The sequence below is a fragment of the Panicum virgatum genome, chromosome 9K (genome assembly GCF_016808335.1).
Source record: "Panicum virgatum strain AP13 chromosome 9K, P.virgatum_v5, whole genome shotgun sequence".
Classification (NCBI taxonomy): Eukaryota; Viridiplantae; Streptophyta; class Magnoliopsida; order Poales; family Poaceae; genus Panicum; species Panicum virgatum.
Genome location: NC_053144.1, coordinates 42,947,743 through 42,974,918, shown reverse-complemented (window position 1 = coordinate 42,974,918; position 27,176 = coordinate 42,947,743). Strand labels below are relative to the sequence as shown.

Below are 27,176 nucleotides of genomic sequence, written 5' to 3'. Positions count from 1 at the left end.
CGAACATCGTCTCTAGTACAACTCTGAAATTAGCCGGCGGACCGTCCGCGCCCCAAGAGCGGACCGTCCGCCGTTCATCCTTGAAATCCACTAGAGACAACAATGTCTTTGGTACAAATTGTCAAATAGTCGGCGGACCGTCCGCGCCCCAGGGGAGGACCGTCCGCAGCACAGATCATAAGCCCAACCAGAGAAAACACCCTCTCTGGTACATTTTGAGTTAGAGAGGCGGACCGTCCGCCCACCTAGGCTGGACTGTCCGCTAGTCACATCTAATTTCCACCAGAGCCAAACATGCTCTCTGGTATGGGTGCGGACTGTCCGCGCTCCAGGGAGCGGACTGTCCGCGCTTGTGCAGTCAGCTCTCAAACTTGTTCTTTTTCAAATCTTGTCAAAGTGTCGTTAGCCCTCATGCAGGCACCTAGACATTTTGAGCAAAATGGCACTAAAGACCCGTCAAGCATGAGTACACAACCCCTCTTGATAGTACGGTGTAGCGAAAATGGCCTCTCATGCCATATTTCAATATAATGTTTTGGCGATTGATGACACACACAACACTTGGACTAACGTGATTGTTAAGATGACTATTCTCAGGCTTTTAGGTTCAAGTGATGACAAAGAGAAGAGATGCGTAGTAAGGCCCGAAGGGCCACCCCTACGGGGGTTCCGCTACCGGTTAGCTCTTCGGTCCAAGGGACATGAATTGAGGCATTTTGCTATCATCGGTTAAACCGACGTAGGGCAAAATGAACTCACCGGTGCAATCACAGAGAAGGTCTGCGGGCTAGGGTTTTACACCGGATGAACCGACGCTACGGAAGTTATATATGTCGGTGCATTGGCAGATGAAGACCGAGGAAAATACCTACACCGGTTGAACCGACGATGCATCGGTCAATTGCATCGGTTCAGTTGTCCAGAGAGGTGGTTTTTGGAGGAACGTGAAGAAGTTACACTCACCGGTTAAACCGACGCTAATATTACATACACTGGTTGATTACATCGGTTAAACCGGCGATACACCGGTTGATTGCTAACGGCTAGTTTTTCAAATAGCAGTTTACATAGACCGGTTGAACCGATGATGGCTTTTGGGGTACGTCGGATTAACCGGCGTTACGCAGTTTTCTGGCAGCTTTTCTCCAACGGCTATATTTGCTTATGCTGCCTATCTATACCCCCAAGGCCGGGTCATTTGACGGGGCTGGAGTTCAAGAAAGTATACAAGAGCTAAAGATCATCTCCAACCACCATAGAGCTTCATTGTACATCATATAGGCTTAAGCACACTTGTTAGAGTGCTTAGTGCTTGATTAGGGATTAGTTCTTGCGAGAGCTCCCTTGAGAGAAGTCTTGCTACGGCAAGCAAACACTTGTACTCGTTGTGTGACCCTCCTACTTGGTGTGGAGAGGCAACGACACTTTGTGCGGGGAAGGAGACCCCTCTTGGTGAGAAGCTCCGATAGTGAAGATGGTGCCGTGGTGACGCTTCGAGATAGATGGTGGCGGTGACCTCGTCTTGGTGACTTGGTGGCACTTAGCCTTTGCTTGCCGGGTGCCTTGGTGGCCGACGCAAGACGGTGATCAAGCGAAGAGACTCGGCATCCCACCTGTTCGTGTTGGACAAGTGGCCGTGGACGTAGCGAGGGACTTTGGTGTCCTAACCGAACCACGTTAAATCGTGTGTCTTGGTGTCTTCACGGGAGTTTGTATATCCTCTCCCTTACCACTTTACTTACCGCGTTACGTTTCCGCATTTACACTTTCTTACTTACCTTTACTTTCCTAGTTAGTTTGATTAGGATTGGCTATAGGTTGCAAGTCTTTTGGGGTAAGTAGAGGGTAGCATAGATAAACCTTAGTCATAACTAGCATGTGTAGGACGTGTTAGGTTTATCTTATGTAATTAGATTGAGCCCTAGGTTAAAAAGCGATTAGCGACCCTATTCACCCCCTCCCCCTCTAGGGTCGGACACCCCGGTGATCCTTACATACGGCTATCTATCCAACAAATCCGGTCACTTTTCATCCACTAAACGCCTTGTGACCGGTAAAATACAAAAGCCCTATTTTATACCTTTGTCTTGAGCCCGAGCATTGCATATCATCTCCAAACTTCACACGTTCACAACCAAATCCCTTTCATCCGTGGATCAACCTATGCTCATTATCTCGAATGAAATTGTTAATCCACAAATTGTTGTCATTAATTACCAAAACTCGAATTAGGGGCCTAGATGCTTTCAATCTCTCCCTTTTTGGTAATTGATGACAACACTAAATTTTGGAGTGATAAATGTATTTAAGTCAACTTTATACACTAGGCATAAGGTGGACTTGGAATTGAACTTTGGAAGAACTTACTCATTTTTCTTAAAAAATTCAGAATATGGTATGAATAAATTCACCAAGTTTGATGAGTAGAGAGAACTCCCCCTTGATATGTGCATATAAATTTGAATGAATACCAACAGCACATATATATGAAATTTGAAAATTTTGACGGAGTTTCCCCTACAAGTGGAAATCGAGGCATACAAGATATATATATATATATATATATATATATATATATATATATATATATATATATATATATATATGATATAAATTTTAGCTTAGTTAGCACAACCTCGCAACCACAAGATGAACATAAGTAGATAAGAGCAACACAAATCAACATAGTTCATCACACATTACAAACCAAATGTTCAAATCCAGCCACAAATCACAAACCGAGTTCATGCAAGACACAGATCATAAACATGTAATGCAATAGTTCAACACAAATAAACACGAGTAGCAAGCGGAAGCCGAAAGTAAATGATTTCCATGTGAAGTCCATGAGCTCCCCCTAGATCCAAGCACTCCAAAGCTCCATCTCCCCCTTTGGCATCAATTTCCAAAAACGTCAATCCATCGGCGGTGGAGGAGGTGGCGGTGGGTAGAACGGCTGGTGTGGGTAGAACTCTGGAGGCGGCACTGGAGCCGAAAACACTGAGTAGAAGTGGTCAGAAAACCCGATGAAGATTGTGCTGAAAGTATCAAAGCGCTGCTCTAGATGCTGCTGCCTCTGCTCAAGCTGCTCAAACTGCTCAAAAGAAGGCAAATCCTCAAAGCGTGAGTCAAGAGCTGTTATGTCTGAGTGTAAACTCTGCTGAACCCCCTGCATCTGAGCCATCATGGGCTGGAACATCTACTGCTGCATGTTCTGGAAGTTGAGGTTTATCTGACTCTGCATCTGGCTAGCCAACCCCGCAATCTGAGAGGACATGCTCTCCTGCATGGATGCAAAGTAAGGATCAAAGTAGCTAGCTGGAGGAGCCCACTGCTGTTGTACTGGAAGCTGTGGTGGTGGCATGGCATGCTGAGCTGCAGCTGCTCCCATGTGAGCATCATTATCACTATCATCATCACCATCCTGCCCCTGTGCTTCAGCATCCATATCATTTCCAGGGAAAGGAGTCAAAGGCCTCAAAAGAAAAGCATTGTCATTCTTGAATGGCCTGAAAGGAGTGTGCTTGCTCTCACATATCCCTCTGAAGTTAGACTTGACCTTGATGATGGACATAATATATGGAGCAAAATATAAGTTCATCTCCATGTTAAGCCTTAAATTTGCAAGATGATCCATAATAAGAGCAATGACATTAATCCTATTGCCATTCATCACATGAGAGATAACATTCCAATAATGACCTCTGATTTTGTCTTTGTTGCCACTCTTAGGCATGAAAGTGACTCTGGCAATTTTATTTATCACTGCAGGATGATGCCTCAGACCCTGAATGCCCCCAAAGCTTCTAGCAATACCAAGATGTGCAGGCTCATAGTACATGGGGTAGTCATTCTCATCTAGAGGGTTTTCTAACACAACATTCACACTTTACTCACTAGTGATGAAATCATAATCCAACTGATTCACTGCTCTAGCATTGGCATAGCTCTCAGCAGTCCACTGTCGGCTAGGAAGATCTAGCCCCATCAGATCTGTAACATCATCCTCAACTTCCTTAGTCTCTTCCTCTGAAGATTCATCACCAACATCACCCACTGAAGATGCTGCAACCATCTCACTGAGATTGGGAGCGTAGTCCACATCATCAGAGTCATCACTGTCTCTTTGTCTTTTGGAAGTCATAGCCTTCTTGATTTTGGAAGTAGTGGCCTTGAGGACCTTCCGGGGTAGCCTGAGATCAAGATTTAACCATAAGAACAATTACTAAAGCAATAGAATCAATCCATAATGATATAAGTTAATTTAGCAGCCATTTGAAAAATCTGACACTGGCGGACCGTCCGCACTTCTGAAAGAGCACCGTCCGCGGTTCACTGAACCACCACGGCGGACCGTCCGCGGTCAGAAGCGGACCGTCCGCGACCCATCTGTTCTGCGCAGGAACACAAGAATCGCCCCCAACTTTGATTCACCCATAATTTGAGTTTTGATTCAAATCCACCAACCAAAATTTAACCATAGTACCTCCTCATCACTAGGAACAAGACCCTCCAAGTATTTTCAAGAATCCATGGCCCAAAACAGATCAGAGCCCTTAACCCTAACTCTTTCCAATGATGAAATCCATGAACAAGAGTTAGAGATTTGACGAAGTACCGAGAGGACATGGTGTAGAATGTCGCGGAGTGTCCGGGGATGTGCTCGGACTGTCCGGGAACCACGACAAAAGTCCTCCCCCTTGAGATCTTCTTCCACGTGCGGAACCACGACAAAAGTCCTCCCCCTTGAGATCTTCTTCCACGTGCTTGAGAGAGAGAGCTATGGCTTTTGGATGAGGTGTGTGCGGTTTGGAGGGGGAGTGAGAGGGACACCCATTATAAGTCAAGTCTGGCCGACCCCACCAATCTGTCCAAGCGCGGACCGTCCGCGTTTCACTGGCGGACCGTCCGCCTTTAGAGAAATCTGATCCACACCCGACTAGAACTGCCTCTGTTCAATTTTTCTCACCAACTGCGGACCGTCCGTGGACCTTTGGCGGACCGTCCGCGACTTGCTCAGTAGACAACCCATCGGTGTATCCGAAGCTTGTAGGTTGAAACCGAGGATCAGCGGACCGTCCGCAGTCTTTTAGCGACCATCCGCAGTATAATTTCGCGGCTTAGAACTTCTCTGCAGAGCCTCTGTTAAACAAGTCTTATGAACGGCGGACTGTCCGCCAATTACCCGCGGATTGTCCGTTGTACCAAATTTCAGACAGCCCAGAATTTTGCCAACTTTCTCATTCCAACTTCAATTTGGGATCATTACTCATATAAAATTCCTAAAATCTCAAAACTTGCATGAACACCATCCAAAGGCTTAGATGAGCAAGTTTCAGCAAGAAATCCAAATAAATCAAGTTAAACCATGAAAACTCATAAATGGCTCAAAATGCTCCAAAATTCAGAAAATAGAAACAAAGAGTGCATGAAAGAACCATATGCAACATGTGCTAGTTTCAAGCCACATTTGAGAAGTCAATGATATTAAGCTCATTTCTCAACTTGCAAAACCGAGATTCATCCAAATGCTGGTAAATATATCGGCTAATTGATCATCCTTGCCAATACTATCAATCTTGATATCACCCTTGTTCACATGATCTCTAAGAAAATGATGACGAATATCAATATGCTTGGTCCTTGAATGTTGCACCGGATTAGTTGCAATTTTCACGGCGCTTTCATTATCACACAATAATAGAATTTCATCAAACTTCACACCAAAATCAAGAAGAGTTTGCTTCATCCATAATAATTGTGCACAACAACTTTCGGCCCAAAATATTCCGCTTCGGCGGTTGAAAGAGCTACGGAATTTTGTTTCTTTGAAGTGGAGGGGGAGTGAGAGGGACACCCATTATAAGTCAAGTCTGGCCGACCCCACCAATCTGTCCAAGCGCGGACCGTCCGCGTTTCACTGGCGGACCGTCCCGCTTTAGAGAAATCTGATCCACACCCGACTAAACTGCCTCTGTTCAATTTTTCTCACCAACTGCGGACCGTCCGTGGACCTTTGGCGGACCGTCCGCGACTTGCTCAGTAGACAACCCATCGGTGTATCCGAAGCTTGTAGGTTGAACCGATGATCAGCGGACCGTCCGCAGTCTTTTAGCGGACCATCCGCAGTATAATTTCGCGGCTTAGAACTTCTCTGCAGAGCCTCTGTTAAACAAGTCTTATGAACGGCGGACTGTCCGCCAATTACCCGCGGATTGTCCGTTGTACCAAATTTCAGACAGCCCAGAATTTTGCCAACTTTCTCAATTCCAACTTCAATTTGGGATCATTACTCATATAAAATTCCTAAAATCTCAAAACTTGCATGAACACCATCCAAAGGCTTAGATGAGCAAGTTTCAGCAAGAAATCCAAAATAAATCAAGTTAAACCATGAAAACTCATAAATGGCTCAAAAATGCTCCAAAAATTCAGAAAATAGAAACAAAGAGTGCATGAAAGAACCATATGCAACATGTGCTAGTTTTCAAGCCACATTTGAGAAGTCAATGATATTAAGCTCATTTCTCAACTTGCAAAACCGAGATTCATCCAAATGCTTGGTAAATATATCGGCTAATTGATCATCCGTGCCAATACTATCAATCTTGATATCACCCTTGTTCACATGATCTCTAAGAAAATGATGACGAATATCAATATGCTTGGTCCTTGAATGTTGCACCGGATTAGTTGCAATTTTCACGGCGCTTTCATTATCACACAATAATAGAATTTCATCAAACTTCACACCAAAATCAAGAAGAGTTTGCTTCATCCATAATAATTGTGCACAACAACTTTCGGCCCAAATATATTCCGCTTCGGCGGTTGAAAGAGCTACGGAATTTTGTTTCTTTGAAGACCAAGAAACAAGAGACCTACCAAGAAATTGACAACCACCGGAAGTGCTCTTCCTATCAACCTTGCACCCCGCATAATCCGAATCCGAGAATCTAACCAAGTCAAAATGAGCACCCTTGGGATACCATAAGCCAATATTAGGAGTATATTTCAAGTATCTCAAGATCCTTTTGACGGCGGTCAAATGACATTCTCTAGGTGCGGCTTGAAATCGTGCACACATGCAAACACTAAACATGATGTCGGGCCTAGATGCGGCTAAATAAAGCAAACTACCAATCATCGAACGGTAAAGCTTTTGGTCAACCGGGTTACTTCCCTCATCTAGGTCGAGATGCCCATTGGTGGCCATAGGAGTCTTGATTGGTTTTGCATCTTCCATACCAAATTTTTTCAAGATATCCTTCACATATTTTGATTGACACACAAAGGTGCCTTCCTTGAGTTGCTTGATTTGAAGTCCAAGAAAGAAACTCAATTCACCAATCATGGACATCTCAAATTTCCTAGACATCATTTCACCAAATTCCTCACAAAAACTTGGGTTAGTTGAACCAAAGATAATATCATCAACATAAATTTGACAAATAAACAAATCCTTACCAATTGCTTTAGTGAACAAAGTAGTGTCAACCTTACCAATTTTGAAGCCCTTAGAGATAAGAAAGTCCCTCAATCTTTCATACCAAGCTCGTGGAGCTTGCTTAAGACCATAAAGAGCTTTAGAGAGCTTGTATACATGATTTGGCTTCTTGGGATCTTCAAAACCGGGAGGTTGCTCAACAAAAACAAGTTCACTAATCTTGCCATTCAAGAAAGCACTTTTCACATCCATTTGAAAAAGTTTTATGTTGTGAGAGCAAGCATAAGCTAATAAGATTCTAATAGCTTCTAGTCTAGCAACGGGGCAAAAGTTTCACCGAAATCCAAACCTTCGACTTGAGTGAAGCCTTGAGCCACCAATCTTGTCTTGTTTCTCACAACCATTAAATCTTCATTTTGCTTGTTTCTAAAGACCCATTTAGTGCCAATGACATTATAATTCTTGGGCCTCTCAACTAGATCCCAAACTTAATTCCGGGTGAAATTATTTAATTCTTCATGCATAGCATTCACCCAATCCGGATCTCTCAATGCTTCATCTACACGGTTAGGTTCAAGAAAAGATACAAAAGAATAATGTTCACAAAATGAAGCAATGCGAGATCGAGTTTGGACACCCTTACTAATATCACCCATGATTTGATCCACCGGGTGATCCTTTGCAAGAACATGATGAATTCTTTGAGGAACAATGGGTTCTTGAGTTGATGGACAAGGTGCACTAGATGAATCAACTTGATCTTGTACTTGAGAATCATCATTACTTGAATCTTATACAATTGGTTGTGCTTGATCATTTGAGATAGAAGTTGAAGGATTAACTCTAATAGATATACAAGGACCATCTTCATCTTCTTCTCTTGGTCTAACATCACCAATTGACATATTTTTCATTGCATTTCTCAAACCATCACTTCTCACATCATCAAGATTTTCTTGTTCATTATGAGACCCATTGGTTTCATCAAACTCAACATCATATGCTTCTTCAACAATGCCATGTGTTTTGTTGTAGACCCGATAAGCCTTGCTACAAGATGAATATCTAAGAAGAAAACCCTCATCACATTTGCTTTGAAACTTTGATAACTGAGTTCCCTTCTTGAGAATATAGCATTTGCAACCAAACACTCTAAAATATGAGATATTTGGCTTCCTTCCAATGAGCAACTCATATGAGGTCTTGTTATGAAATCTATGGCAATACAATCTATTAGAGGCATGACAAGCCGTGTTGATTGCTTCGGCCCAAAAGCTATCCGAAATATTGTACTCAGAGAGCATTGATCTTGCCATATCAATCAAGGTTCTATTTTTCCTTTCAACAATACCATTTTGTTCCGGAGTATACTTGGTTGAGAATTCATGCTTGATTCCTTTCTCACCACACCATTCCTCAACTCTTGTGTTTCTAAACTCACTTCCATTGTCACTTCTCACTTTCTTCACCTTGAGCTCAAATTCATTTTCGGCACTTGTAAAGAATTTCTTGAATGTGTCATATGTATCGGCCTTGTCATGAAGAAAGAAAACCCATGTATATCTTGAGTAATCATCCACTACCACATGACAATAGCAATTCCCACCAATACTTCTATATATTGTAGGACCAAATAAATCCATATGTAATAATTCCAATGGTCTCTCGGTTGACATGACACTCTTAGTGGGATGAGCATTTGCAACTTGCTTTCCGGCTTGACATACACTACATAGCTTATCTTTTTCAAACTTCACATTCTTAAAGCCAACTACTAAATCATGCTTCAAAAGTCGGTTGAGTTGCTTTATGCCAACATAACCAAGCCTTCTATGCATAACCAACCCAAAGATGATTGAGTGAACAAGCAAGTAGACAAGTTTGCCTCTTTAGTAGCAAAATCCATAAGATATACATCCTCATGTCTAAATCCCATAAAGATGTGATCTTTTCCTTCCAAGCTAGTCACTACAACATCATCTTTAGTGAAACTACACTTATATCCAAAATCACAAAGTTGAGTGACCGCTAAGAGATTAAACTTGAGAGAATCAACCAATAATACTTTTGAAAGAGAATGATCACTTGAGATAGGAATTGTACCAACTCCTTTGACTTTGCCCCGGCTATTGTCACCAAAGATGATGTCACTATAGCCAACCACATTCTCATCTAGAGAGGAAAACATATTGGATCTCCGGTCATGTGTTGAGTGCACCCACTATCAAGCACCCAATGGCTTCCTCCGGACTTGTAATTCACCTACAAAAAAGAAGTAACTCTTTTAGGTACCCAAACTTTCTTTGGTCCTTGAATGTTAGTGACCAAGACTTTTGGCACCCAAATGGCATTCTTTTTTGCACCATCTATAGGTATCCCAACAAAATTTTGCACTAACATTGCCATTTGAATTTCTCAAAAGAATGTAGCTTGAATCAAAGGATATGACTTTCTTGTTGGTGCAATTCTTCTCAACATAACCAACCTTCTTGCATTTTTCACAATATGACTTACCACTACTCTTCACAAAAGTAGTTTTTGTTTGCACAAAAGTCTTCTTCCCTTTCTTAGGAATGTATCCAAACCCTTGCTTGTTCAAGGTGAACTTTTGGCTTGCCCAACAATGATTAAACTTGGCTCTACTATCATAGCACTTTCTCAAATTATTAGTCAAGCAAGTAATCTCTTTCTTTAACAAATCATTCTCCATAATGAGAGATTCATTGCAAGATGGGTTATCAATTTTGGTGCAAGAAGAACTAGTAGAGCTAGAGCCACAAGGTTTATCATCAATTAAATCACAACTAACACCAATGCTCAATGTTGTTTTTCTTTCATGATTAAGCAAGGTATTGTGAGTTTCCTCAAGCTTCTCATGAGTTTTTTTTGAGATTCTCATAAGAAGTCTTTAGCTCCTCATAGGAATCTTGAAGAGAAGTAAACTTTAACTTCAAATCCTTTAACTTATCCTTTTCCTTAGTCATGAATTCATCGGCATCATTGAGCATTTCAACAAGATCATCATATGAAAGTTCATCAAGTTCACCATCTTGTTGTACCTTTACACCACCCTTTGCCATAAGACAATGTGGTGTAGAGAAGAGTGATGAAGCCTCCTTGATGGCGATCCCGGCAACTCCTTTGGATGGCTTGTCATCATCGTCATCGTCATCATCATCATCATCATCATCATCATCATCATCATCGGAGCTTGCATCGGAATCCCATTCAACAAAATAAGCTTGGCCATTCTTCTTCTTCTTTTCATCATTTTTCTTGTCCTTCTTGTTCTTGTTATCTTTCTTGTTTGGACAATTGACAATGATATGACCTACTTCACCACATTGGAAGCAAGTTTTGTCCACAAAAGGATTTTTTCTTGATAATTGACCTCTCTTGCCAAAGTTCTTCTTGCTCATCATTCTATTGAATCTCTTGACAAAGAGAGCCATCTCCTCATCCGATTCTTCTTTTTGGTACCCACTTTCTTCTTCATTTTTGCTATCTTGAGCTTTGAATGCCACACTTTTCTTTTTCATATCAATTTCTCCCCCATGAGCTTCATCTTGAGATTTCTTGAACATGTCATGGGAGAGAACTTCTCCTAATATTTGTGTGGGAGTTGCGGTCTTCACATTTGACCTTACAAGTAAGGTCACAATTGTGTCATATCTTTCCGGAAGACATCTAAGAAACTTGTGGTTGAAATCCGCATCCGGTACCTTGATGTCATTCACAATGTCATTTAGCCGGTTGAACATCTCGGCTATACTCTCATCCTTCTTCATGGTAAATTCACTAAAATTGCCCTTAAGCAAATATAACTTGGCCTCCTTCACACTTGATGTGCCCTCATGAATTTCCATGAGCTTCTTCCATACGTCATTTGCATTTGTGAGGCTCTTGACTCTATTAAATTCAGTCACATCAAGAGCACTAAAGAGCACATTAACCCCTTGATCATTTAGTATCTCATTTTCTTCATCTAGGGGTGTCAATTTCATTGAGTCCAAAATGACATATCCATCACTTACTACTCTCCATAGCTTTCTACTCATGGATTTGAGATGAGCCGACATCCTAGTCTTCCAATAACCATAATTGTTTCCATCAAAGAACGGTGGCTTCCCAACATGAATCCCATTATCACTAGTCATTGTTCTACTCCAAGATGATTAAATCTGCAATTAATGGAGTACTTAGCTCTGATACCACTTGTAGGATCAAGAACACCGACTAGAGGGGGTGAATAGGCGGTTTAAAATCTAAAACCAACAACACTAGAGAAATTTAATTAGTAACAAAGGAAAGCCCTATGTCATGCTACTACTATCTCTAGATGGGTTTGCAACCTAGGGTGACAAGATACAAATCAAGCTCTAGAAAAGTAAATTGCTCAAAGTAAAAACAAGAATTAAAGTGAGCAAGAGAGGTAACCAAGCTTGACACACGAATTTATCCCGTGGTGTCGACGACTTGACGGTCACCCCTAATCCATGTTGAGGTGGATTCCAAGAATCAACCGCTCCTCTATCAAGAACCTCTTGATCTTGAGCCGGCTTGAATCAAGGAACCGCTCCACACCTTGATTCCACTAGAGTTGCTCTTCACCACTCCGGTGAGGTGTGCACAAGACCTCTCACAACCGAAATCATGGCTCCTCAACAATCTCCTTGGAGGAGCTCCACAAAATCCTCTTCTCCCAGCCATCTAGGGAGCGGCAACTCCCAAGAGTAACAAGTCGATGATGCTTGCTCGAAGTTTCCCTAGTGCCACAAAGCTCAAACTCTTGATGCAATGCACTAGGAAGCCCTCGCACTCTCAAGAATGCAATCTCTAAGCAAGTGTGTGTATGAGAGGGATGCCTTAGCTCTATAGTGTCAAGTATGCAGTCCAAATGGCCAAGAGAGAGACCCAATGGCCGGGCATTGGGTATATATAGACATCCCCTAAAAAATAAGCTGTTACACTCTTTTCTGCGAAGTCGCGGACCGTCCGTTATTCAAAAACCGGACCGTCCGCCGTTATAAGCCAGTGAGTCAGAGTGCATTTAATGCATGTCAGAACTAGCCGTTACAGCCCTGGCGGACCGTCCGCGCCACAGGGGCGGACCGTCCACAGTTAAGTGTTCCACACCACCAGAGACGAACATCGTCTCTGGCACAACTTTGAAATTAGCCGGCGGACCGTCCGCGCCACAGGAGCGGACAGTCCGCCGTTCATCCTTGAAATCCACTAGAGACAACAATGTCTCTGGTACAAATTATCAAATAGTCGACGGACCGTCCGCGCCCCAGGGGAGGACCGTCCGCAGCACAGATCATAAGCCCAACCAGAGAAAACACCCTCTCTGGTACATTTTGAGTTAGAGAGGCGGACCGTCCGCCCACCTAGACCGGACTGTTCGCCAGTCGCATCTAATTTTCACCAGAGCCAAACATGCTCTCTGGTACGGGTGCGGACCGTTCGCGCTCCAGGGAGCGGACTGTCCGCGCTTGTGCAGTCAGCTCTCAAACTTGTTCTTTTTCAAATCTTGTCAAAGCGTCGTTAGCCCTCATGCATGCACCTAGACATTTTGAGCAAAATGGCACTAAAGACCCGTCAAGCACGAGTACACAACCCCTCCTGATAGTACGGCTATCTATCCAACAAATCCGGTCACTTTTCATCCACTAAACGCCTTGTGACCGGTAAAATACAAAAGCCCTATTTTATACCTTTGTCTTGAGCCCGAGCTTTGCATATCATCTCCAAACTTCACATGTTCACAACCAAATCCCTTTCATCCGTGGATCAACCTATGCTCATTATCTCGAATGAAATTGTTAATCCACAAATCATTGTCATTAATTACCAAAACTCGAATTAGGGGCCTAGATGCTTTCAGTTGTACCCGTAGTCATGAGGTATCCGGTAATTAGATGTCGGACTGTAAGCTTCGACTTCCTCATGATCTTATCCTTTGTTGATGATGACTATTTTCGTGTTGTGACCAATGTTGATAACATTGTGTAAGTCACTGTTGGAGTAGTCGAACGAGTCGCCAAGTTGTTGATGGTGCTCTGTCTTGAGAATCATTTTCGGGTTGTTGTCTAGATGGACGGTGACCGTGATTCCTGGTGGAGGAATTTCGTGGCTAGCTGCTACTGCTACTTCACTTATCTCCGGTTCAAAAAGGAATTCATCATAGTTGAGGTCTTCCAGTGCCACAGAATTAACTTTTCGGTTTGTAGCATCCAAAAGGAAAGCCGTGAAAATTTCGCGATTGCGGCCACGAATTTTCGAATTGATGTTGTCTTCTTTTAGCAGAAGGCCCTGTTGAAACGGTAGTTCTTCGAATTCTGAGAATTGATGCCTCTCTTTTTTATTTGAGGACTGCAGTTCTCCTTTTGTAGTGATTGTAGAAGTCGTCTCCTTGCCGGATTCAGTCTTCTTGTCCGAATCGGGTTGTGTTGTGGATCGGGTAGCGGCTTGATCCGAATCCGGGTAGAATTCTTTGTTTGTTTTATTTCAAGGAGATAGTCCGAGCGTGAGTCGAAGGTCTTCATCATAGGGTAGGGTATCTGCTGGGGGCCATCTGCCTTCAGTTCAGACTGAAAATTTGTTTATGAATTTATTGTACTTGTTCAAATTGTCACGTTCTTCCGGCGGGAATGGCCGCAGCGTGCGGTGATCTTCTTGAGGAGTAGGTGAATTTGGAGTTTGGACGACGTTGCACCAGCGACTCATGTAATCTTCAATTGAAATACAGTCTTCTGTAGGGTGAGTGTTGGATAGGTACTGATCTAATTGAACCGACCTCTTGTTTTGTGAATCATCCCACAACTTTTTGGCTTTGGATTGTTCCCAAAGTGTGTCGAGGTTGTCGGGATTTGTCAGTCCTTCCATAAATAAGTTGATGTCGCTTGACCATTCGACTAGTTCGTCTTCAGAAATTGGTTCGTCCAGCTCTTCAAGGTATTTGATGAAAGCTTGATCTTGTTTCAGCTCTGCAGAGTTTAGCGCCCACTGGTTGGAGAATTCTTCGCAAGAAGTGTTGATGTTAAATGTGTCTTTAGCTAGATGAAGGCAGTGCTCGATCTTTTCATTGATATTATCAATATTTGAAAAAGTATCCTTTGACGGCTTCTTTTTGCGAGTAGTTTTCTTGAAGCTAGTCTTTAACTTTTTTTCCGAAGACTTGGTTCAGCGGCACGGGTGCAATTGAGAGGCAGAGTCTTTTCATCTGTGGAGGTTTCGTGCTTGGACTCTTCCAGCTGTTTCTCCAAATCCTCTTCCAACTCCGAGAGTGTTTTGGTTCTGATTGCGTCGAATTCGGGTCGAGTTCGGGTTTCATCATTGAGGTCCGAGAATCCAATTTCTTCTAGTTGGTCAATGAACTCGTCGAATTCGTGTCGTCTTGCAGCTTCTGAAACTTCTGGAAGATCTTGGTCGATTGAGCAGCTTTCGAATCCGCCTGATCCGTCGGCGATGAAGATTCAGGATCCGATGCGGAAGGAGGTGCCTTTTTTGAGCACCGGATTGTCGTCGAGAGGAGCCATCGGGTTCTTCTGACGATCGTTGGCGAGAGGCCCCGCGGTGGGCGCCAGTTGTCGGTGTTTTACCATCGGGTTCTCCGAGGGGTATCACGAGGATAGTGGTTGTAATTAGGAACTCACCGAGATCAGAACGCGATGGTACAAGGAACACAAGGATTTAGACAGGTTCAGACCCTACGTCCTGTGTGGTGGTTTGTATTCCCTCTGGTATTGTTCGATGTTTTGGAGGGGTCCCTGTCTGCCCTTATATACCTTGGGGGGACAGGGTTACATGGAAACTCCTAGTCGAGTTATGTTAGGATCTCAGTATGAGGAGTTCGGTTGGTTTCCGAGAGCGTCGACTAGTTCTACTCCTATTCGGGTAGATACAAAAGAGGTAGGGCATATCCATGTGATGTTCCCTACTCTAGAATATTCTGTGCCCGTGGGCAGTCCCACTGTCCCGGGTCCGACAAACACTAAGCACAGACACCACGTCTATACTCGGTGTTAGAATTTTCTCGAGGCCTTCGAGAGAAATCCCCCTCAACCTAGAGAACTAACTTGAGTTACTCTAGTCCGAGCGAGAAAACCGGTAAGATAAGATCCCGATTACTAGATAGATAACTTAGTCTAAGCTAAAGGATACAACTTTCGCGCTCGAGCTGAACACTCAGACTCGAGAAGATAAAAGAGTGTGAAAAGTGAAGCTGACTCAGAAAAGTAGAGAAGATAACTTATATTAATAATGTCAAAAGAAAGATACAAGAGCTATACCAGACTTCCAACGACTCCGAAATCCCGAGCAAGCTCGACTCGACTCTAACTCCCAAAATACTAATCTGCTTTAGAAAGCAAGAGAGATTGAGCTCCAAATGATGTGTTACAAGTGATGGATGGGTGCCCTATTTATAGTCCTCCATGGTCGGTTCTGAGCGGATGAAGCACGTGGTGTCAGTTGTAAACAGTTGAGGTCGGTGTGCTTGTCTTCCACGTAAAGTCGGGACGCCAGAGGCTACAAGGTGGGGCCGGCCGGCCTCCCCTAGGCCGGCCGGCCTGGGGGTGTGGTCACGTGGCCACCGCCTTCTCTCGGGCGTTTGTGATTGTCTCCTGATGTCGGTGTAACTTGAGTAGCTTCAACGCAGCCGAGGCCAGGCTGGCCGGCCTAGGGGAAGCCGGCCAGCCTCCTTCTGGCACGTTCTGGCCCTCCATTTCACCGACATTGTGACTTGACGCTTGTGATTACTCCAGGGTGTTGGATCACTAACTTGGACACGAGTTCTCGCTGAGTTGTGGGTCCTTTGATCCTTGTGCAAGCCTTTCAGTCCATTTGATCAAACCGACATCCAATCCACGGCTCAGAGGCATTGTGAGTGTGTCACATTGCTCCTGGATCGAAGATGAGACACAGTGTGTAGAGGTGCCAGGCCGGCCGGCCTAGGAGAGGCCGGTCGGCCTGGGTTTGTGTCCAATTTCGCTCAATTTTGGTACATGTTCACCTGAAATCACAACTCATCCAAAACTTGTGAAACTCATAGAAATAATTAGAATATGAATGAAACATATTGTAAATCTCAAATTATTCCTGAAAAGTTGATGGTCAGAATGTAAAATAATGGCCGTCAACAGTCTACAACTACAGAAGGTAGACAACCCAAGTCTGCAGATGAGGTTGTACCTGATGTGCTTGGTGAGAACACAAAGAAGAGTTGGTTCCTTTAAAATGTGGGGATCCAGTCTGCGCTACCTAAATCCAGTGGACAGAACAGTCAATCAGACCTAGAAGCAGCAGAGAGGAGGTCAAATGCTGAGTCTGCTCAATTGTCAACACCCAGAGAGCAAAAATTGAAGATTTGTCAAACAAACAGCTGGAGATAGAGCAACAAATGATCAGAGATAGAGAGATGATGAATAGAGACAGAGAGGAGATGAACAAGAAGCAAGCTGAGCTGGACGCGAAACTTGTGAGACTGCTGAATCGTTAGGTCCACTTTTGGGCTAAATGTTGTGATGTATCTTTTTCTGGGCAAATGTTCGGTTGTATGGTCGTTTTTCTAGAACTTGTGCTGTTGTCCTTTGCTAGGAGGTTGTGTTGTTGCTAAAATGGATTGTATGTCCCATGTTGATTCTGGATGAACAAATCTAGATGTATTTTGGTAGATTTTAATTTCTAGATGAACATATCTTGTTGCTAATTAATCCTGTTGAGATTCTGGAAGATGAAAATAAGATTCTGGATGATGAAAAAACATTTTTGTTTAATATTTTGTATCAATAATATTGATTATATGGGCTTCAAGTCTTTTATTGGGCTGGAAAAGTAGTTCCAAAATAGTGGGCCGAAATTTAGTGAAATGAATATTGCAGAATTTAGTGGGCTAATTGGGCCGAAAAAACAAATGGGCCACGTTCTTTTAAAAAAGGCAAAAGTCTATTTTACCTCCTCCAACTATTACCAAAGTTTGATTTTCCTCCTACAACTATAAAACCGGGTATTTCACCTCCCTCAACTTTTGAAACCGTCCATTTTACCTCCCCCGAGCGGTTTTGAAGACTGTTTGCTACAGTAACCGTAGTTTTGTCTTTTTCTTTTTTAAAAAAATTTCAGTTGAATCTTTGAAAAATTATAGTAAATCACAAAAAAATCATAAAATAGAAAATCCAATTTTGTTGGACTCCACATGAGTAGATATACGCAGTGAATATATTATATGGTATACTTTCGTACAATTTTTTTACTGTAACTTTAGATATATACTTTTCTGTAATTAATTTATAGCTACAGTTTTCGTCGTCCCACTATGGTGAAATTTTTATGGTGAGCTAATCATTATATGATTGAGCTGTAGTAAAAATTTTATGATTATTAGATCATGTTTGACTGATCTATAGATTTATCTATATAAACTAGATAAATCTATAGAAAAATCTAGACGAATCTATAGATAAATCTATAACTCAGTCATACATGATCTAATAATCATAAAATTTTTACTATAGCTCAATCATATAATGATTAGCCTACCATAAAAATTTCACCATAATGGGACGACGAAAACTGTAGCTATAAATTAATTACAGAAAAGTATATATCTAAAGTTACAGTAAAAAAATTGTACTAAAGTATACCATATAATATATTCACTGCATATATCTACTCATGTGGAGTCCAAAAAAATTGGATTTTCTATTTTATAATTTTTTTGTGATTTACTATGATTTTTCAAAGATTCAACTGAAATTTTTTAAAAAAGAAAAAGACAAAACTACGGTTACTGTAGCAAACAGTCTTCAAAACCGCTCGAGGGAGGTAAAATGGACGGTTTGAAAAGTTGAGGGAGGTGAAATACCCGGTTTTATAGTTGTAGGAGGAAAACCAAACTTTGGTGATAGTTGGAGGAGGTAAAATAGACTTTTGCCTTTAAAAAACAGAAAACCTATGTATCTTCGGGAAGGTGAAAAGAGCAAGCATCTTCCACTTTAAGATTTGTGCAGTGGACGAGACGAACGGTTCTCCTATCACTCTCACTCCTCCGTGATGAGATATCAGGCCATCAACTGGCTTGGACCCGGCGCACAGCATGTGCGACCTGGGAAGCCATGATGTGTAAAAGCCCTGATGGGACATATTCTACCGTCATGAGGTTTTAAACTTCAATTTTATTTTTCTCTAATGCTTCATCCAATTTCAATTCCGCTTAAACCATAATTCTTCTTTGAATTTTCTTCACAAAATAAGATCTCATATGCCTATACTTTTATTTTCTAATAAATTCAACAATATAATTATTTTAGTTCAACAATTTAGATATACTACTTGAACATTCTAGATACACTATACCAACATTATTGAATAACATGTTGAACTAATTTATTAGAAATGTTAAATATATTTTCAAGAGATGTTCAACCTACTATAAGAAAATGTTTAAAAAAAGAACGTTGAATATTACTAATATTATACCCCACGTGATGATATGCTCGTACCTTTTTTATTGGGTCAGTTGGATCCATGCCACTCCAATTTCTTGAAATTGGATCTCATGTTGAAAATCATGCCATTGAGTGGCATGATTTTCAACATAACACCCAATTTCACGGAGTTGTGGTGGCATGAATCGAATTTTCCCTTTTTTATTAGCCACGTCAGTTCACCTGGATGTGCCCTGCTAATCAACCCATAATTAGTCTAGACTCCGTATGCGCTGCCTATTTAAATATACAACATGCGGAAACTGTACACGACTCTAGATAACATGGGCCGTTTTGAGGCTCGTTGGACTGTTGGTGGATTAAAGATATATACAATTACTACCTTCTGGAAGACAAATAGGACTCCCCTTTAAAAAAGGTGCCACGTCAGCGTCCAAGTTGGTGTCCATGTCACTGTCCACATCATCAGCCACATCACCAGCATAGTTTTGAAGATGACATGGCTATTCAATCTATGACGATTTCTGTGACGTATATTTTTGTCACTAACATTGGGCTCGGGCTGGGTTGTACGGGCTCAGGGCAATTCTATGACAGTCGAGAAATGTCACAGATTGTATCAATCTGTGATGTTTTAACAAAACCGTCACGAGGGACTTTCTGTGATGCAGAATACATTACGTTATTCAAAAACGTCATAAACAGTGCTTTGTGACGGTTTTTGAGCGTTAATGACAGAATTGATTCGTCATGGAAGCTAACATCTCTTGTAATGTAGGTGGCTTTATGTACCTCCTACCCCCCCCCCAATCCTAACGTGGAGGATTACTAGGGCTCGGACAAGGCTGTCACCACCTGCCGGCTACCTCACAATCTGTGGAAAAGGGTGACATCCAGCAACACTTATCTAGTCTAGACACCACATCTGTATTAGTAAGTGATACTCTAGCATCCCGCACGGAGCCCCCATCCTCCGAATGGACAGACATCACACTATAGCAAACATACGAATACTGGAACAGTTTACAGAGTTCTAAGGCCAATATGTTAACCATCACAAGCACAGGGCGATCATGCAATACAAGCATCGTATGATAACGCAACCAGATCATGAAGCATATATTCGATGACTCAGAATATACTTTAAGCAGATATCGGTAATCATAGTCTAATTCCATTACAAATGACTGAATATTACAAGAGAGAACTAGAGACGAACTTATAGCAGAACTCCCGAGCAACTCCGGGAACTCGATAACTCCTAGACTTCTCCTAAACTTGACTAAACCTATAGGCTAAGCAAGATTGCACTTGAGGTAAGTGAGGTGAGGTGAGGTGTGGTGTGTGTCTGTGTGTCTTTCTCTACCCCGTCCACTTGTATTTATAGGAGGGAGCCACGGCCAGGATGTAGCTCTTCCTTGCAGAACCGACCTTGGGAGCCAGTGAGGAAGCGCAATGTGGCAAAGTTGAGGCGGTAGGGCCCATGGGCCTGGTCGGCCGACCAAGTGGTCGGCCAGCCTGCCCAGGGTGCCAACCGCCCCCTACTGCTCGGGGTTGGGCTTGTCTAGGCTTATCTTGTCCAAAAGTTGTGGCACGACCTGTCTTAACTGGATTTGCTTTGCTTTTTGGGCTACACTTGGTCCATTTGAGCTTAATTCTGCGCTCTGATATTTTCTGCGATTTTATGTCGGACCAAAGTGTGCTTGCAACCTGCATATTAGCTTAAAAACACATCTTGCATATTTTTAAAAGGTACAATGTGGTTTAAAGATTTATTTGGATAAAGATGCGTGTAAGAGATGCAGACTCTTATAATTTCTGATCAAGTTGACGCTTAAAAATGGTCATTAGTGAGCGTTAATAGTGTCGCGCTCCACAAGATCGCAGCAGCCATTGGAGGTGGTGTATCAGTTGCTAAGGCACAGCATTCTTGGAAGGCTGTAGTCGGACCGTGAACGTTGTCTCCAATCTCAAATCGAGTTATCCACCCATCTCATCGAAAGATCGGGAACAAACCCTAGCAGGTCCCCATCAAGGCCCCATTTACATATTTCTATTGTGGAGTCTTAGCAAGTAGGAGATCCTTCGTCTGGGTCAATCGGCGGGTCCCACACCACCGGTCGGGCGTGGAGAGGTTGTGTCCGGCTGGATTTCTTGGGCACCGGGTCATCGCGCTGTCGTCCCATCCGGGTCAATCGGGATAGTCTCCTCGTTCAGTCGGGGGTTCGGCGGTCGTCTCTCCGCCTGGTCATCCGTGATGGCTCCTCACGTCCTTCCTTCCACAGCCTCTGGCCCGAGGACGGCGTAATGGAGTGGTGGCAGAATGGTCATGATGACAGCGTGCGGGATGGCGCCAGTTGACGCCCTCTCCCGTCTCCCATCCATGAGGACGGGTATGTGGAATAGTTTGTACTGTGAGTCTGCAGCCCTGCCAACGGGTCCTGCTGTGCGTTCGGGCATGGTGTGCGGCGGGAGTGGGCTATGTGTACGGCGAAACGGGGGCTGGTTTGACTAGCACGCCCATCCTTCCGAGTGGAGTTCTCTGCACGCCTGGCTCAGGTCGCTTGGTACGGATCGGTCCCGCTCGGTTCCCGGTCGGGCGACTGCCACGTGGCTTTATTTGCCGAGTCGAGGACTCGGCTAGCTAGCTCTCGGTCGGCGGCCTTATTCCAGCTTCGTGGGCCTGCCTAGGTGTGCCCACAAGAAATTTGGGCCGCCGTTATTATTGTGAGTCTGTTGGGGACCCCGGGTCCCTGACCCCATCATATTTCTTAATCTAAAAAATACACATGAGAAGTAAAAAAAAATAAGTTGTCATAAGAGAAGTAAAAAAAATAAGTTGTCATAAATATAAGTTTATATACAAACTATATAAAAATAGAACTTTTCACACATACCATCGCATTGCCACATATATAAGATACAAGTACTGCAAATGAAATTGATCATACACTCACATGAGTTGCTACAAAAGAATAGTTGTTGTACATATAAGTTGTTACTAAATTTATATGATATACACATAAGTTGCTAGAGAAAAAAGAGCAAGTTATCACATACGTTGCTACTAGTGTAAAATATGTTCAAACATATGCAAATGAGATCTAGTTTTGTTCGTCACGTCGCGTAGAATATATTGGTGCAATCAGTTCTCAAAATGAAGGTAATATGAAGTAGATAAAATATTTCTTAGAATAGATTTATATAAGAAAAAGTTCACTTCTCTTCATATTTGCTGTGCATGGGTACGAAGGTTGCTGGATCTGTGCACATGAGTACAGGGTCGTTGGGCCGTAGAGGCTAGGTGCAAAGCAGAGCAAAATCTACCACGTGGGGTTGTTGGTGGATTCCAATAGGCCGGAGATGGGCCGGTGCACGGTCGCGCGCTCGTGACGAGCGCGACGGGTCGTGTTTTTCTTCCGTTAGCCAACTCCTTGCATTCATCTCTAGAATAGTAAGTCTAGTTCCAATGGTTAATTTCATTTTATTATTTTCATGAGTGCCACATCATGAAAATACAAGTAAAACCATGAAGAAAACTCACTCCACAATATATTGTTTCATATTTGCTCTTTCATATGCTCTTATCACATTTAATTCTAAGACTCATCAAACATTGATAATCGTGGCTACATAGTGTCATCTAAATAAAATTTATTTCATCTCTCTTCTTTGAAATGATGACGTGATATCCTGTTCTACGTGACCTTTATGAAATCTCTGGCCTAATAACTGAGGGCCGAGGCCAGTTTGGACAAACAGTTGCAATCCGTATCGTCACGACGGACTTCTGCTATCGTCCGATCTGCTAGGTGGGGCACAACTTCTGCTACTCGTATTCTAATCGTATCCGTCTCCCTTTCCTCGTCTAGGAGTCGTAGAAAATAAAGCCGCCCCGCCCCGCCGCCGCCGCTTCCTCCTCGCCTCCCGGTTTCTTCCTCCGTTTCCGGCGCTTCACATATTCCCGCAGTGGTGTCAGCAGAATCGTTCCGGGTCCTCTATCATGAGGAGATTTGATCCGTGGACTTCGGGGTAAACCAGTGATCTCATCTCGATTTGGTTAGGGTTTGGAAGGATGCCGCTGCAGAAGCAGCACAGCGGTGGAGGAGACAGCGGCGGGGCTGTTGCGAGCTCGAGTGGTGGGATACCATCGTCGAAGCATCACCGCCGCGCGAAAGGGCTTACCGCTGCCATCAGGAGCGAGGTGTCACAGAAGCAGCAGCGGGCGAAGGAGACAGCGGCTGGTAAGAAGGCGTTGGTTGATGATGTGATGACGCCGCAGAAGCTCCGCCATGGGGGCAAGAAGGCCGGCACAATTTCGCGCGGTCGAGGGGTAGTAGACAGGAGGACTCCTTCTCGGCCACTAAGCCGCAGCATCAGTCAGACACAACCTGATGGAGAGAAGAACACAGAGGGTAAAGCGCCTACTCTCAATAAAGAATCTACTACAGACAAGAATACCATTGTACATGTTATGGAGGGCCAAGATTTACAAGAGGCAGATGATGAGATTCAAATGCTGAATGATTTGGGCTTGGGAGAGGATATCAGCTCTGACGAGTTCCTTAAATACTTCGAGCAGCTTCCCACTAAACCTGCTGTTGATATTTACACTGAACTGGACAATGAGCAGCTCACGGCACTCTACGAGCGCCATGCACGTTATCGCATCAGATATTTGAAGGTTTCTTCCTGCTTCTGTATTTATCTATTTATCAATCACCAACCATCATGCATTATTTGCATTTGTGTTGCCAGTGTAGTATATAATGTTATATGTGATCTATTTTTGTACAGTTGTCACAAACCGACTCCTTGGATAAGCTGAATGCTGAATTGACGCAACACAATGCTATGGACCTTCTCGAGGAGGACTTATCTAGAAAGCTTCTTGCTAAGATGAGATATTTTAAGCACTTTGAGGAAGATGGCACCTTAGATTGGTTCTTCCACCCTGATCTCTGCAGGATTGAAGCCTTGGATGACTATCATCGTCTAGTACTTCGAAATCATGTACGTGTATACATTGTTTCTGTGTTCAATTATGCGATGATTGTTAGTACAATCAGATGTTGTCTCATAATCTGCTTCTGTGACCATTTTAGTTTGTTTCTTGTCATAAATGATGAAAATTTATTTCTGGGATATCCATGTGGTCTAATTTTACAAAAAGTAGAAGTATGTTTATTTATTTATAAGAATCCAGATTTTAGACCAGTTTACAATGTGTAAGGATGAGTTCATGACATGTTTACTCAAATTTAGTTAGCTTTGCCATTGAATAAGCATTATGCTATATGCTAGAAAATTGAATCTCTGTGAAACTGGTTGGTTTGACTAATAACAAAATATTGACAACCCAGATACGCTCTTTCTATTTCTCGCTCCACTAGTTGCTTGCTACCTTCTTGTTCGTTTATGAAACAGTATTAGGCATTACAAAATATTGACAACCCAGATACGCTCTTTCTATTTCTCGCTCCACTAGTTGCTTGCTACCTTCTTGTTCGTTTATGAAACAGTATTAGGCATTCCAGAATAGAATGGTACTATTTGGTTACCTCTAAACAGATTGCCTTTGTAATTTTGTATAATAAATACGCATACATTTTTTATGAGGTCCAGTGCACTTTTTCTGCTCCATTAAAAAACCATGTCTAAAACAAAACAAAATGTTACCATGTTTTTTAAAAATGTTTTTATTATATTCAAAGTCTTTGTTCAGTTCTGTTGTTTAAGTTTTCTATTTTTTCATTCTCTGAAACTTAATAATTCTAGGTCTCTCTTCCTTTTGATGTAGGTTGGTTCTGACTCTGAGTACGCTGGTTGGGATAAGTACCGCAAGTTTTTTTACAGTTATGAGACTGAACAAGAATATATCAATTACTTCGAAGAGTTATCAAACAAACTGAAAGTACACTTAATTCAAGCAAATCTAATTTTGTATAATGCTTTTGACTCTTTTTTCTGGGCTAATATCCTTTTTATCTGGGGATAGTGGATGGAAGGTTATGTCCTGATTGAGGAGACATCTCTTAAGGTAAGCCTGACTATATGAGAATAGTATATGTAGTTTTTACCTTTTACCACTATATTTACTCGGTTGTTTAGTTTGGAAAGATAAGCACACGAGGAGCCTATCAGGCAATTAAGATCGCAACTGGTTTTTCCAAGATCACTGGGGAGTTGGCTTACACTGGCTATTATGTATGATACTTCTCACAGATCCTAATTTAATTTAGGTTGCTTGTATCTAACATTACCATTTGACTTAGGAATGTGTGGATAACTTGCGTTTTGATGCTTATTATCTCAATGACCTAGATGGTGTTTATTTTGAAATCTGGCTGCGGGTAACTATGCAAATGGTTAGTACTCAGCACTATCACACAGCCTTTTTCTTTTGTTTATCAAGGACAGTCCATATTAGTTATTTTCCCAACAATGCTCAGAAGAGTTTCAGAGATGCATTGGAGGAAATTTACAAATTGGAAATGTTTCCATCGAGACAAGAAAGAATGAAATATGCGCTTGATTATGACTGTTCCGACATGGAAATGGAGGTAAATTGTTCATTGCAGATAATTTTTTAAATTCATAGCGTGTATATTCAAATTTTTATTTCATTTTTTGTGTTTATATGATAATCTCTTGTCGTCTTTTGTTTTCATTTTCAGTTTCTTTCTTGCACGGCAAGTGTTACCAGTGAAGTAAGCTGTCTTATGTATCTAACATGCAAGTTGAATCCATTGAAATATGTCCTTTTATTTACTGACACGTCTGCCTACCTTAGGTTACAGAGGATAAAGCTCGTGAGCTGATTGCAGAAGCAGTTAAAAAGGTGGTACTTTGCCCTATGCCCTTATATAATTTCATCTGCATGCTTGTGTTAAATATACTTACTGAAGTGAATTTTATCTTCTTTTTTTTCCAGATTGATAGACCAAAACTGTATGAGCATTACATCAGAAAGAAGATAGCTATCGCTCAAGCTATTGGTCTGATTCCCATGGTATTACCTTGATTTTACTGATAATTGTCAATAACTCCACATCTTGTCAGTTTTCTTATTCATGTTATCATTGTTTACTTACAAATGGAGGATGCTAATATTGACATCTTGCTATTTATTGGAATCCTACACTCTATCTGTTGCTATTGCTACTATTTCCTTGTGAACAAATGGTGGATACGTTATGTACTCTTTTTCTGCTGCTATTTCCTTATGAACTCACCCTGCATGCTGGTGGAATCAAGGTCTAGATACTTTGGCCAAGGCTCTTATAACCCCAAACTGGGCACAGTGCAGAAAGCATGCTGCATTCAGTCTGTTACAACTTCAGCCTTAATAGATTGGAGCATTTCCCCTTGTATTAGTTGACTTTCATGGTTGATTTTGCCATCTGTGATCCGCCACTGCATCACTACTGTCATGTAAAGGTTCACATGCTGTTTACAAAAATCTGTATCACTACTGTCTTAATTATGATATACTCAATGTTCCTGCTTCTTATATGCACAGGCAATGATCAATTTTAGAGAGTACATAGTCATAACAACATATACTCTTTAGTCTTTCCAGAGCATGTTCTCTGACCATGAAGCCATGCACTGAGATATATGAGATGACCAATTGGACCAAGTGTCATTCTTATGTTACTGCTGTACCATTGTCTACCGAAGTTCCTTTGATCTAGAATAATGGTATATAGTATTTGTTATCTTGAAACTCAGTTCTTGATGGATATGCTTTTTTCATGTACAGGTTAAGCAAGACTCAGATGAGCCAGGGCAGCAAGTTGATGTTTGAATTGAAGCAAAACGGTGGCAGCCATTAAGTGGATTAATGTTTACAACGAGACGCGTCAGGCTTCAATTAGACACATAAGTTATTATTTGTGTCTTATAAAAAAGTTATTATATTTGTGTAATAGTGGAACGTAATATCTAACCATCACTCTTCGTTTTCTTTTTTATCAATCGATTTTCTTTTATGTTGCGGCTCTATGTTCTGCTTTCGATGCTACTTTTTTTGCCGCCGGGCCCATTAGTAGAGGATATGGTCCATGCAGAAATATTGCCGGAGGCTGCCGCTGCAGGCCCAAGTGGCTTCTCGTCCTCTCCACCACGGACATGAACAGCAGAAAGGCACGCTATTCAAAACCTCACATCGCGCACCATACAATCAGACATCATTACGTACGAGTATATTATTTTCTATCCAACGGTTTCTATTGTTTTTGTGTTTTGTGTGGTCATAGTATAGTGGTTATCAGAGT

At 42.2% G+C, this 27,176-nt stretch overlaps 1 protein-coding gene across 2 annotated transcripts; it reads left to right on the top strand.

The window, feature by feature from the left end:
* Window positions 1-22,759: 22,759 nt before the first annotated feature.
* LOC120651500 lies at window positions 22,760-26,904 on the top strand. 2 transcript variants are annotated; one of them, XM_039928989.1, is made up of 11 exons: window positions 22,760-23,581; window positions 23,695-23,910; window positions 24,698-24,811; window positions 24,896-24,937; window positions 25,009-25,104; window positions 25,173-25,265; window positions 25,353-25,460; window positions 25,575-25,607; window positions 25,691-25,738; window positions 25,832-25,909; window positions 26,663-26,904. In XM_039928989.1, the coding sequence occupies exons 1-11, from the start codon at window positions 22,973-22,975 to the stop codon at window positions 26,705-26,707; spliced, it is 1,482 nt and encodes a 493-aa protein (XP_039784923.1). In that variant the 5' UTR covers window positions 22,760-22,972; the 3' UTR covers window positions 26,708-26,904. The 2 variants fall into 2 exon arrangements, with proteins under 2 accessions (XP_039784923.1, XP_039784922.1); XM_039928988.1 differs by having other exon boundaries at window positions 22,761-23,581; window positions 25,350-25,460.
* Window positions 26,905-27,176: the final 272 nt, after the last annotated feature.